The sequence below is a fragment of the Tetranychus urticae genome, chromosome 3 (genome assembly GCF_039701765.1).
Source record: "Tetranychus urticae isolate SD_2017Ah chromosome 3, NJAU_TeUrti_SD_1.0, whole genome shotgun sequence".
Lineage (NCBI taxonomy): Eukaryota > Metazoa > Arthropoda > Arachnida > Trombidiformes > Tetranychidae > Tetranychus > Tetranychus urticae.
The window spans coordinates 12,712,079-12,726,469 of record NC_142960.1 but is presented as its reverse complement, the minus strand read 5'-3'; the positions used below and the strand labels follow the sequence as shown (position 1 = coordinate 12,726,469).

The 14,391-nt window shown below is 31.2% G+C and overlaps 2 protein-coding genes and 1 long non-coding RNA gene across 3 annotated transcripts; 2 read left to right on the top strand and 1 right to left on the bottom strand.

Annotated features, from left to right (window-relative positions):
• Window positions 1-236: 236 nt before the first annotated feature.
• LOC107359808 (tetratricopeptide repeat protein 39A) lies at window positions 237-7,676 on the top strand. The gene is made up of 5 exons (XM_015926378.3): window positions 237-659; window positions 1,431-1,622; window positions 2,186-3,114; window positions 6,058-6,402; window positions 7,057-7,676. The coding sequence occupies exons 1-5, from the start codon at window positions 552-554 to the stop codon at window positions 7,343-7,345; spliced, it is 1,863 nt and encodes a 620-aa protein (XP_015781864.2). The 5' UTR covers window positions 237-551; the 3' UTR covers window positions 7,346-7,676.
• A 128-nt stretch (window positions 7,677-7,804) lies between these two features.
• On the bottom strand, window positions 7,805-9,163 carry LOC107359810 (uncharacterized). Its single transcript, XM_015926381.3, has 4 exons — window positions 9,075-9,163; window positions 8,736-8,971; window positions 8,469-8,618; window positions 7,805-8,367 (listed from the first exon to the last, which is right to left on the bottom strand). Exons 1-4 carry the CDS (start codon window positions 9,084-9,086, stop codon window positions 8,151-8,153), a joined length of 615 nt encoding a protein of 204 aa, XP_015781867.1. The 5' UTR covers window positions 9,087-9,163; the 3' UTR covers window positions 7,805-8,150.
• Window positions 9,164-11,756: 2,593 nt separating this feature from the next.
• LOC107360156 (uncharacterized) lies at window positions 11,757-12,731 on the top strand. Its single transcript, XR_001568248.3, has 2 exons — window positions 11,757-12,017; window positions 12,139-12,731. It is a non-coding gene; the product is annotated as an uncharacterized LOC107360156 (long non-coding RNA).
• Window positions 12,732-14,391: the final 1,660 nt, after the last annotated feature.

The window sequence follows — 14,391 nt, the reverse complement described above, 5'->3', positions numbered from 1 at the left end:
TTGAGAGAAAACAATTTCCACGATCGATACAAAATTATACCTGTTGACTTGAATGGAAACAAATGTGACTTTACAATTTTGGTTATCAATTTAAGACTAATTCAAGGTTCAATGAAAGGGAAAAACCTTGATTTGGTTTAAAATTTCCGTTAATATCAATAGACTGCTATACAATTAAATAAAATGCACCTAATAGAAAAAGGATTAAATTGAAAATTGTCAAATAATTGATTGTTGATACAAGGAAAGTAAACTTTGAAGCAAAGTATAAATCAAAGTCTTGGTCAATTTATGGAAACTTATGTCAACTTATGTCAATTTTGTCATGTTCCCTCTTTAATATCGTCTGATTGACAAACACAAAAAAAAGCCAATTCGTATTTATGTAGTTTCTTCATTTTATTGATTAAACATTTTATTATTTTTACCATTTTAAATAATTGTGATCACAGACAATGAACATTTACCTGTGTGTATTAATTTACCAACTGTAAAATCAGCATTTTCATTACCTTAGACCTGTTAAAGCTCAAATACTGCCTTTAGACGCTATGAGTGATCAAATAAACCTTTCTGGTCAACACTATCCTAGGCCCTGGTTAGAGATTAATTATGACCAACCTAGGCTACTTAAACTCATCTTAAATCAAGAGGAACTGGTAAGTAATAAGTTTAACTAATCTTTTCCAGTTTTTGACAAGCCAACCATGTTACCAATTTTATAACCCAGGTTTTGAGGCTTAAATTTCGAGACCATTTTCCCTTTTATAACCTTCCTTTTTTGAATAAAACCTAGATCTAAATAATATTTTGGGTTTTGTTATTACCAGATTGTATAAAAGATCAGCTTTCCTTCAGATAAACGTTTAAAATTTCATTTAATCTATTATAAGGTTAAAATGAGGAGAAGATGGCAGAAGAAGAATGATAAATGAATTGGAATAAAATAAACCTTGAATTAAGTTAACGCATTTCTTTACTAATTATCCTTGGATCTGATTTTTGCAGCATAATCAAGTTGAATGGTCAACAATTATTAGATAGTGGCAGTTGCAATGTTCAAAATAGTTAACTTTGTTTACTTATTTCATTTTTTTCTTATGCAACTTGTGAACCTCTCTTACAGCATACTTAAATACTTGGTCAAATTAAGTTAATTTAGTTGGCCTGCAAAACAGGAAAATAAAATAAATATAAGCATATTAATGATAACAACTACTTTATTAATAATGATAGCTAATAATAATGATAATAAAATGCATCAGCAACATTCATTTACCTTGAATCTTCATTGTCCACTGATTAGTATCGCTAGATTAACCTTAACCCTCATCTAATAATCAATCTCTAATCTTGTTTATTTTCATTTCTTTTTTTCTCATTTTCACCTTATACCCATCGGCTCATTGGATGAATGGACCATTTCACAGTTTCCAAATGGCGAGGCTTCGGACAATCAAGAATTGACACCGTCTAATTTCAATGATTCACTGCGAGAAGCCGCTCAAACATTCGATCTGTTCGTGGAAAACCGACTTGACGAATGTTTAGCTCTGTGTGAAAAGAAGGCAGGCAATAGCATTTACCATCGCTATGGAATTGGAATAATGGTTGGTGTTAATGTAAGTTAATCAACGGCCAGAATAATCTCACCATTATTCAAGCTCTAATCATGGTAACCATTGAATAACAGTTGGCTTCTTTCAATGCATATTCAAATTTCACCATTAACTTTAATCTACTCATCCAGCAAATCCATATTATTAACCCATCAACATTAGAAACTCCGATCAATCACTTGACTTGACTTCATCTATTGTCAGGCAATTTGTTGAATACTCAAATTCATCTAGATTATTATAATCCAGTCTTTCATCTAATACAATTTTTAATATTTTTAAATTTTCCTATCTGTTGAGTACCATGAAAATTAAAGATATTTCAATAACCATGTCAATAGTGATTATAACTCAATCAACATTGAACTTGATCTACTTTCAATAAGACCAAAATGGATGAGATTTCTGAGAAGAAATGAGATTATCTATTTACATGGACTTGTAACAATTTTAGAAACAATTAATTTGAAAATGTATCAAAAGCAATCAACCGTGATTCAATCATTTGTTTTACTGTTTTCTTTATTCCCAATCTAATTCTTTTCTTTATGTTCGTTCTTCATCAGGCTTTCTTTTCAATGGATTCCGCTGTAATTAACCATGCAATCACTGAGCTAAGCAAGATAGTTGACTTTTTGGATAAACGTAAAGACAAATCTGGTGGATTATTTACTAACCCAAACTACGAGGAAATAACTGATGAACAAGCTCATGCTGCTTTATGTTTCACTGAACTCAATGCAATGTTAGCCTTTCTTAAACCCATGGCTGACAAAAGCTTCAAAGGTTTCCTGAGTTCAGCATTCCGCTTGAAATCATCTTACACTGGATTCAAAAGTTGCCTTGCACTGTACCGAAAGAAACCCTTTAGAGACGATTTTTCGTGCGAAGAATTTCAAACTGGAGTTCGAATGACTTACGGTGTTTTTGGGCTCTTTTTTTCACTACTTCCAGCCAAATTTACCTCACTTCTTGAATATTTTGGATTATTCAACAATCGCTATGCTGGACTCGATATACTTAGAAAGTGTATCCACGCTAAAACAACACTGCGTTACTTCATTGTATCAGCCTTTACTATCGCCTATTTTGGTTTCTTGGACTATTTTTTCAGTCTTGGTGAAAGTGATCACAACTTGGTGGATACAATTGTTAATGATTGGTCCATTAAATATGGCAAAACCTTTTACTATTCACTTATTAAAGGTCTTGGTGAAATGACCCACTCCAAGTTTGATGAAGCTTGCTTGGCTTTACAATCATCTTTCAAGTTACCTGCTATTTCACCTAATCTTTACAAGATAAGCTACTTTTTCATGGTTTTGTCCAAAACTCAATTGTGTCAGTGGAGTGAAGCTGCTGCTATCATGAAATTATTAGCTGGTGATAAAGTTTCACCAGCTACATCAACATACTTTTACGCCATTCTGCTTTACATGGATTATGATCTAAATGGTGAAAAGAGTCATGCCAATCAAATTATTGATCTTATGAAGTAAGTCTGCACATTTAAAGTAAACGTTGTTTCTCATTAAACCAATCTACTGATCCAATCTTGAACAATTCAACAAATCGATTGAAAACTTGCTTCTTAATTTCACCAAACAACTGATCAAATAACACTGTTTATACAACCAATTGATAAACACTAGATTTTCAATTTGATCTCAATATTTTAAAACAATCAAATGTTTCGATCTAATTACAATTCCCTGTTTTACATTCTTAATACGATCATCTCATTGTCTTCTAATTTTCATTGTTTCCATGCATTATTCAAAAATGGATTTGAATCAAGCAGGACAAGATTATGTTGATAGATCCATAACTGTTGTTTAATCTTAACTGTACTTTAATACCAAATTTGTTGATTACTCCTACAACTATTAAGGTTTGACCGTACAGTAATCGACAAGTTAATTATTGTATAAAATCATTGAGAAAAAAAGGCTCAAAATTAGGCAAATGTTTGCAAATTTGAATCGTTAGCAACATTTCCTTGACCATGAAGGTGTACACATTTAGTTTATTAATTAGCTGCTGTCCTACAAATTACAATAATCAGTTAAATCAAAAATTTAATCAAAAAAAGGATCCTTTGAAATCAATTGTGATTCAACTGTTATTTCAGCGTCTTAAAGGCGTTTGAAAGATCATCTCTTAAACTATCAATATATTGCGATTGATGAACCTTTCCTTTTGTTATAACATTGTTTGATATGTAATTATCAGTGAAACAGGTTAATATGAATGCAAAGTGAATTAACAGATGATTTATAATGATCATGATCAACACAAGTAACTTGTTAGGAAGACGATAAAACACCATTAATTGACCATTAACAATGATAGTGAAGTTGATCAATTATCCTTTATTTTCCTGTTAATAACATTGAAATGGCCAAACATGATGACCTGATTGTTAATTTGATTATTATCGATGAATCAACCAATTTAATCATTTTTGGGGTAAATAGTCAGTTTGTTTATCATTTCATTTTCAAGTTGATTAACTTGTCTAATGAAATACAATTAAACAATACAAATGAGTAATTAAATGTTACTACATTTAAAAAAGGATTGAAGGTTAATGTTGATTAAAGAGGTTTTAATAATTTCAACGTTTCTGGTTATTGTTGTGCTTTTCAAACCAAACGATTTCCATTAATTTATTACCTTCCAGTTTGATTTAATTCACAATTAATAATTCATCTTACAAATCAAGGTTAGCTTGAAACTCGCCTTAACAGTTAATTATTAACAAGATAGGATTTTCCCAAGGTTTAATCAATACTCAAGCTAATCATAATTAAGGCGCTAGATCCGTGTATAAATCATTTGCAAAGCCTGATGTTGATACAGAGTTGTTTTGTTTGTCTTGTTTAATCGGATTATCATTTAAATCTGAATCAAACATCAAGAAACTGTCATAATGAAGACGTAAATATTCATGACAACTATTCAATTTGCGAGAAAAAACTTCCGGATTCAATCCTGTCAATTTTCCTGGATTATACAGTCAAAGTAAATGAATTTGAAATTACCTTTGCGTTTATTGACAAGTCAATACATTTGGGAATGAGACAAAATTGTAAATATTTTTACCAAATTTAAATTTTGTCCGGTAATCGCCAATGAATCTGTTGGGACGTCTGTTTACATGCTCTTATCCTCGAATGTATTCACTTGTCAACTTGACTGTATTTTACCTTTGATTTGTCAAAAACGATCTCAGCTAAACATTGAACTTTCAATTGAACTGTGATGATAATTAATAGATTGGTGAATCAAGATAAGGAAAGAGTGTGAAGTTTAAAGGGAAATATTGAAAACAAAAAAGCAAGAAGAAAAATATTTGGTGAAAAAAAATGTTGTCATTAATAAGTTAATGTGTGTTTTCATGTTACTCCAACTAATCAGCATAAGCCTGATTTGTTATTATTCATTTAACAAGGTTTCAACTATCAATCAAAATATTAAAATAATTCTTGAAACAGGCAAAATCTCTTTAAAGCTTGTTCTAACTCACATTGATGGTAATCATGTTTACTGATTATCTTCATGTTTGAGGTTAGCAAAGTTTTCTTCTCATTCACAATTTACCTCGAAAAAAAGATTATTTTTTCATCCAAATTTACTCGCTCTTACCTTTTAAACTTACCTTTTTGTTTTCGCATCTTCAGGCTTTCCAATTTATATTGACTTTCCATTTTTTGATTAACTTGTTGATAGAAGGAAATGCAAACAAAATATTCAATATTTTTTTTCATTTTCTTTGTTCTTTTCAAATATTTTTGCTACAATCTGGTTACAATGGGTTCAACCTTTCTGATTCTGGTATCAACAAATTTACTGTTATTGATATTTGCCTAATTTTCATGTAAACTTACCTCATGATTAACCAATGATCAACCTCCACTTTTAAGCTACATTTACACACCTAAAACCAGAATACATTATTCAATTGATTAAATTATAATGCAATTTGTAAACATTGTTTAAACAAGAATCGTTACTTGTAGCAATAATCTTTCTGTAATTTTATTGAAACAATTAATTCTACTCCATACTAATCAGTTGACTTGGAAAAGTAGAGTTGAAACATTTACCTCATTTTTTGGCTTCAACTTGTTTTACCTCTTGATTGATTGTCTCATAAGCAAGGCAAGGCGAAATCGATTGAAAATTAGGAGAAATCGCATAATTTTTGTGAAATGACAGTAATTTAAACAGATAAGCTCATCTTACAAGACAATTATCGATACAAATTCAGTGTAGAGGGAAAAAGATTCAACGATTCTGGTTATTTTCAATCGATTTTGCTTTGCCTTGCTCATAGGCCTACAATTTTATCTGATAAATTATTTACATTGTACTAATTCTTGCTTCATTTTTTTCATTCTTTTTCTCTTATTCTCATGCATTTATCATCATGAAGGATAATTCCAAGTTTAAAGAAGACTCTTGGAGGACGAAAACCTTTCCATGAAAAACTTGTCTATGAACGGAGTATTAAATTCAATGGTGATCTGGAAAAGTCACTTTTCTTGCCAACATTTGAAATTAGCTACATTTGGAATCTATTTCGGATGTCACGAAACTCGACCACTTGTCTTAATCAATACATGGACATTGTAGAGGTTAAACTATCACAATATAATTCAAGTGAAGATATTGTTAATCCTGATCAATATGCAACTCTCATATTTTATAAAGCACATTTCACTGATCTCTTGGGCAACTCATTTGAGGCGATTGATTATTATCATCAAGTTCTGGAATGGTAAATCAACAGAATCAACATAATAATAGTATTAATAATGATGATACAAGTAAAAGGATACATTAACCGAATCAAGACGAAGACCAAAAGGCAGCCAGAAACAAAAAAAAGCTTTAGCATTATGATGATCAACATGATCGTCTAGTTAAGTGAATAACAGTGAATTTGTTGATCAATACTCTTCGATTATATTGCTATTTGATGATTAACATTTTCATTGTAAAACACATAGAAACATCATTGAATCTATTATAATTCATTATCAAGTTAACTTTGTTTTTTTTACGATTCTTGTTGGGATCAGACTAAAGCAAGGTTACAATATACACTTAACTATGATGAACATGATGATTATACTGGTGAAGGATGATAAAGAAACATTAGAAATTCTAATTTCACTAGATAACGGAGATTTGAAGGAAAAATTACCATCAATAACAATTGATTATTTCTTAGTGGGCCTTCATTATTTGAGTTTTGATAATTTCTTTGAATCACTTTTAAATCCATCTCAATTGATCATCCAAGATGATCAAGATCAATGTTTCAAGTCTTTATCAATTCACAAATCTTGATCAAGTCTTGTAAACCTTTTATACTCATCAGTCTCTTAACTGTCTACTAATTCAACTCCTTTTTTACATCTTTTTACAGGGAATCCAAGATAACGACAGAGAAACATTTGTTGCCTCAAACATGCTTTGAACTTGGTAATCTGTTCAGGAAAATTGAACGTTATGAAGATTGTGAAAAATATTTAACCAAAAGTAAATCTTATCGAGGTTACCTGACAGAATCGATGATTACCTACCGAGTTAACCTGGTTTTTGAACAGGTTAAAAAGATAACTAAGGTTAAAAGGAAATTAAGCTCACCTTATGATCGTCGTAAAAGCTCAATCATTGATCCATCCATGTTTAATCGACCTGTTTCTTATCCATGATTGATTCAATTGTAATAATTGACAACAGAATCAAAGACAAGATGAACATGGTTACAGCATCAATAGGAAGAGCAACGATAATCTAACTAGACTTTTCAGTTTAACTCTTCCTCTTCACCCGAATCAAGTTAAATTAACTGTTTCTTATTAATTTGCTTATTATTGTTTTCGTTGCATCTAATGATTATCCTAAACTTAATTAACAATTCATAGGCCTTTTGACTTCATTGGTATTCATTAGTCAATGAATCTTTTTTTACATTCATTTTATTAACTTTGTTTTAGTTTCAGTCTAAATCTATTAAACTTTGTTGTTACTTTTACCCATTAATCTAATTCTCACGTTCATTCATTTGTATTTACCAGAGGCTTTCATTTGTTTTTAGCTTAATTATCTCGGTCTGAGTTGAATAATTTCTTACACGAAGATAGATTGAATTGTGAACAAAAGTGAAAACATTTTTTTTCATAATAAAATTGATTGTCAGTTTATTTTTGTTGCATTGAGCAAAAATAAAGCCTAAATTTGTTGATTTTTTCTCAGGGAATGAATTTACAAGAAAAAAAGAAGGTTAAGGTTGAGGAAAGGATGAGAGGCAGAAGTTGAGGTTGAGGTTAATCAGAACTAATCTGATCCATCCATTTTATCAAAATTATTATAATCAATCTCTTGGCGGATATTATTCGCAATAGTCATTTAAGGGTTGTTTGATCTTGTTATGGCTTTGTTGGAGTATTTAAATGATACATAACTACATTATACATCATTTTTTACCTAATCAAAATAATGTTTGGTGGCAACTGTTTACCAGTAGGTTGGGGCAGCATGGACAATAGGTGCGGCGTGGACAACTGGAGCAGCGTGGATGTGCTTAACAGCTGGGACATTGACAACACCAGGAACGTGAGCGATTCCGTAATGTTGTTGGGTAGCAACGTGGGTTCGTCCAGTTTCAATTGAGTATGAGTTGACTACTGGTGATTCAGCAACAAGAGCTGGGGCAGCATGGACAGTTGGTGCACTAAATGGTTAACAATGGAAACAATAGGAAATTAATTATAAAGAAATATTGACTTTGGAATATTTGTTTGTATAAAAAATGTCACTTTATGAATGGCTTACCTGACGATGGCAGCTGGAGCAGCTACTTTAGCGACAACTGGTGCAGCGTGAACAACTGGTGCAGCATGGACGACTGGTGCGGCATGAACAACTGGTGCGGCAGCGACAACTGGGGCAGCTGCGACGGTTGCGTCGTGTCGGACATCAGAGCTAAATGTGCAAATAGAATGGAATAAACAATTAAAATTTGTTTTTTTACCTTTGGTCATGTAAATCCATCTATTGTGTCACTATTTTACTTTCACTTTAAACTAAATCAATACTTACGTGTATGAGTATCCTGAGATTTTTGGGGCCTGAGCGAGGACGGTGGTTGGAGCTTGGTGAAGAGTGGTGACTGATGGATGTTGAACAGCTTGGACGGTTCGTTCAACGGTTTGTACTGGAGCAAGAGCTGGTTGATGGTGGATGGTTTTGGTGAAAACTGGAGCTGAGGCAACATAGGCTGCTGGAGCATGGATGACACCAGCGTAGGCAACAGAGAAGAGAACAGCGAAGATGATCTGAAAAGAACAGAAAAAAATAGGAACAAATTAGAAACAATTATAATTGGTAAGTTAACTGATAGAAGAGATAAAAAGAAATATTAATTTTCAGTTTTCATACCATTTGTTTCATGTTGATTTAGGGTTTGTGTGATTTGTTTTGGATTGGAAAATGTAAAAAGATTTTGTTATTGCTGCTTGGATAACCGCTAATCCGAATGGCCTCAGTTCACAACGAACTCTACTTTATATACTAACGATACAGAGTTACGCCCATGTCCACTCGTTATTTACAAGGTCAACTCCGTCCTCCGATATCTTGGAGAGTGAGAAAGTATAAACTTTCGTAAGGTAAATTAAAACCTCCCAAAGAAGAAGAAGAAGAAGAAAGTTTCAATTAAATAACAAACATGATTAATAAGCAGTGAGAAACCAGAAGAAAAAGATGATGAGGATGAAGATGAAAGTGAAAAAAGGTGGAGAAAGAGAGAGAAGAGAGAGAAATTTGTCTTCTTTTTCTTTGCCACTTTCACTTAATCTTTTTTCATCTTCATCTCTTTCATCATTATCGTCATCCTATTCTCACTCAACCTTTTTCACTTTATTTTACCAGGAAATTTCAGGTCAAGATCATTTGGATTTTGTTGATGGACAACTTTTTCTTATTTTTATTGGGCTTTGCTCGAGGTCAGTCAAGAGGAAAGCCAACCTCTTCTCCTCCTCAACTTTATCATCCTCCCTATCATCCTCATCATTTTCATCATCCATCTGATCAAATGGCAGTCAAAGGAAAACGAAACGAGTTTCAATAAATTTTCATAATATTGGAAGACAAAACAAAACAAAACAAAAAATTCACTTTTCAACTTTTCCTTTCATTACATCTTCCTCTTTTGCACAACATCATTGTCTCACCTTAACTTGGCACTTTTTGCGTCTCATTTCGTGATGATAATGATTATAATTTGTTTGGTCCATTGATTGACCATTATCAATATTATTGTCATTCAATGTCCCAACCTAAACCCAATTTTGTCTCCCAAACGATTCAAGTTAAACAGATCATTTTATTCACGATATTGACTTAATTTTTAAACAATCAACAGTCACAACATCAACCTAATCATTTAATTGACCATTTGACCAATCAATCAAGACTGAAAGCCAATGTCAGTACAATGAAAACACCAGCAAAGTGATTTACACGTCATAAAAATAATGAAAGATTTGCACGAATTTTAATGATAATATAAAATATCAAGTGCAAAATTATAACTTTGATTGTTAACTTTTTTTTTCTTGCTTCAAAATAATTATAATGCTTTGAAAAGATTTTACAGAAATCTCAGATTCTAAAGCATTAACATGAACAGTAAGCTGTTAAACTCGTGAATTCACATGTAATTTTCCAGCCTCTCTTTCATCATTACTTACGATTGTAATGATAATTAAGCTTGAGGCAAATTCCTATTCTTAAATAATAATGATAATAATTATAATAATCCTGGGTTAACCAGGGTTTTGCCAGAGTTTTTAACATGATCAAAACCAACGCCTAGTAAAAACTAGTCTATCCCTATTGAATCCACCCAATCAACCTGATGGTCATTATTACCACAATTTACACAGACAATCGTGTTAAATATATATTGATACTTCAATTCACACTCTCATATGATTTTGATAAACACCAACCTGCTGATGGTGGAAATAATAGCAGTTAGTTTATGAAAAGGTAAATGGTAAAGCGTCTTTAATAATTTACCCAATTTCAAGGTTAATATTGAGGTAACCCAAAAATCCGTTGTGATTAAGTTCAATTTTCCCCTTTTGATTAATATATTACCAACGCATTGTGATCATTAATACAGATTAATAAACCATCAATCTTGCGAAGGTATTTTGTATTCTGAGACCTTTGCTGGTTTCATTCAAAAATCATGGTTCAATACCAAATAGATATTTATCTATGTTTTGTATTTATGTGCTTCTCAATGATTATTACAACCTTAAATTGTATTATTAACGGCAACAATTGAATGGTCAATGTAAGAAAAGGATTGAACACTTTTAATGAATTCAACATTTGGGTTAGATGGTTGTGTGTTGTTGCTGGTTGTATACAAGGAAAACCGTTAAGGCCTTTGTATAGCTTCATTTGAATATGCAAGAAATTAGATTTGAATTAAATTGAAGTTAAATGGTTGTTTAATTTTAATATATTTGGGTTGATCAAAAGTTGCTTTATTATAGATGTAAACACAAAATATAATCAAGCAAAAGGTCAATTTAATAACAACAAAAAGTGAATTCCTTGAATTGGTAATGTTGGTATTGCAAGGTAAAAAGAGTACAAAATTCAATGAGAATTAACATGTTTCTCTTTTTCTTTCTAACCAAATGTACACAATTTGTTAATTAAACTGGAATAACTTACCTGATAATAATTGGCCTTCTTCACCTTCTTAACCATCATTCTCATCGCCATCATCACTTTTAAATGATTTACTTTGATTTAGGTGCATTAACATAATCATCAACACCTATTGTTAACACGTTACTTGAAAAGGTTTCTCTAGCTATCAACAGTTGATAGACAAGGTCAATTTGACATTACAATTGTTGCAATTGAACCTTTTGTTGGGATGTTTGTTAATTAACCAAACATATTTAAACATATTTAAGCACATTTACACGTTAAACAATAATAAAAAAAGGTTTGGTTAATTTATTATTAAATAAAAACAAAATTGATAAAACAAAAGACGCGCATTTTAAGGAAAATTTAAAGCATAGAAAGCATAAAAAGCCTATGGCATAACACATGTTTTACGGCTTGTACTAAAAATCACTAGTTGGACCTAAAACTTGTTTGATTAGTCCATGACTTAGATTTAATCTGATTAAATGTTGAATTCATCAAAATTCCGATGAGATTTTTTTTATGCTCAACTGTTTGTTTAATAGATCAAGTTAAATTTTAAAAGCAAAAGACCATGATTTGCTCAGGGATATTAACCATTTTATATTTGTTGGTATAATTTTATAAATTGAAAACCAAAAAGTAAGTAAATTTTATCCTTAAAACATTTCTTTCTATTAACCAATTTACAATTATAAATGAAACTAAATCAATAAAAAGACCCTGAACTTGATCAAAATATTTTCTATTTCCCTGATTAAAGTAACAATTTTGGATGATATCAACAGTAGATGGGATAATGAAGGAAATCTGAAGCAACTCTAAAGTCGACTTACACATTCAACCTTTTCAACTCTATCTCTTCCTAACAAGCTCATGTCTGAGACAAAAGTGGACGTGATTAACATGATAATTACGTTGGGTATTAAACGCCGGAGAGATTTATTATTACCGAGAACACAATTATAATCAAATAAATGATATAAGCGATGTTAAAAGCTTTAATGGGCAAGGTTACAGTCGTTGGATAATATGCATTTACAATGGTCTTGGCGGTGGAACATCATTATTAGCTTTACTGTGATTTTGGATAAATGAATTGCAAATTAAACTGTTGGTCAGGTGAGAATGGCACTAATCTCTGTTTAATTTAAATCTCTTTAAATCAAGCTTAATAGTCCATAGACGGTAATTAGACGGGGAAACCAGATTCATTTTAGGTTAAACACGCTCATTTTGAAGACTGGAAATCCTTGATATTTAACACAATTTTTAATGAAATGGTTCAACATGGAGAGGAGTAAATTGTCCAAAAACAGAATTATAATGATAATAAAAATAATAATACCAACAACAATAGTTGATTATTATTGTTATAATAATAACGGTTACTTGTAAAAATTGAAGAAATCGTAATGAATCTGAAAATCCTTCATACCTTTTATTATCATTACTAAATTGTTATCTAGAGGTTTGATCATTCCTAATTTAATCATTATACAGCTGAGAAAAAATAAAACCTTTACTATGTTAATTCAATTTTTCTCACTTCTTTTGTAATTTCTATCCTTTCAGCCAAATTTTGAATATCAAGAATATCAATTTTAGCCATTTTCACCATAAAATGAAACATTTTTGCGTGCTTCTTTTGGTCATTTCAATTAACTTAACCCTGAAGATGATAATTTCATTATATTAGATTGTGAGATTTTCAGTTGAAGAATGTGAACTGCAAATTACAAGGTAACAATCTGTTTCCAGTTAGGTTAGTAGCTCGTAGTTCGTAGTTGATCGAGCACAGGCTTTAAGTTTTGTTTTACGAAAATGAAGATGTCCAATTATAATGGTTTAAGATGGTAATGATGATAATCAAAATGATAATTGTACGGATAATGATATATCAGGTTTGTTTTACAGCGTATAATGTTCATGTACACTCATTGATATACACAGAAGGTGAGAAAAGGAATGATTAAAAGTAATCATTTAATTTGACAGTAAAACATTACGTGACTGTTAATCGAGTCATATTAAAGTGTTAGTTAGTTAAACATTATCATTAAATACAACACTTCATATTCATTTTTAACTCCATCAGCTTTGCTTAGGTTCATCATTCACATGTCATTTCTTGTATCATCCACGAAATGTAAAGCAACTTTATAATAATATTGTCCATCAACAGGTAAATACACATCTCATCACTATCTTAATAAATACTTTTGCCGTAAGGTAAATGTGATAAAAGATACATCAGAAGGCCAAAGTCATTTTTCAATGAATATGGTTTTACCGGAACTTTATCAGTTCGATGTCTCCTAACAATCTCGATAATGTTGTTCATGTTGGGTGTTGCACTTGTAATGTAATTGAACCTTTTATCCAAACATCTTTACAACAGCTTATTAGGGTTATAACACGCAATATGGATTATATTTTTACACCAATCAATTTGTTTCCTTTTTTCTGCTTGTCAACAATTAATCAAAATCCTTATTTATTACAACCAGTTAAGCTTCATGTTACAATCAACAGGTTGTTAAAGTGTTTAACACACCAAATACTCGAATAATATTGGTAAATTTAACTGTACTTGAAGTTGGGAAACAGCCAAAACCTTTCAAACTGGAAACGCTTTTATTAATAGGTACACAAGTTGATCATTAGAGTCGTCTTCTAGCCAACAGATATCAGATAATATTCAAAATTAATTCATCTTGGTCGCCTTCAACGCATTTCAAGGTTTAAGGAATACAGTTTGATCTGTAATCTGTAATCTATGGCAATCAATGTCATTAGCACTTTAGGAGATGATACATCATTAATAACTCCAGATGACTTCAAGCTTGAATCCAAAGATGGATGACTTTGAACTGTTGGTAAAATTGATAAGTTCACAATTTAACAACATTGTCAAATACACTTAATAAACAAGGATTGGCCCAGTTGATTCATTAGATGCAAATATTGAGCTAATCGTACAAAAAACTCACAATAATTATAATCAACTTAAGGA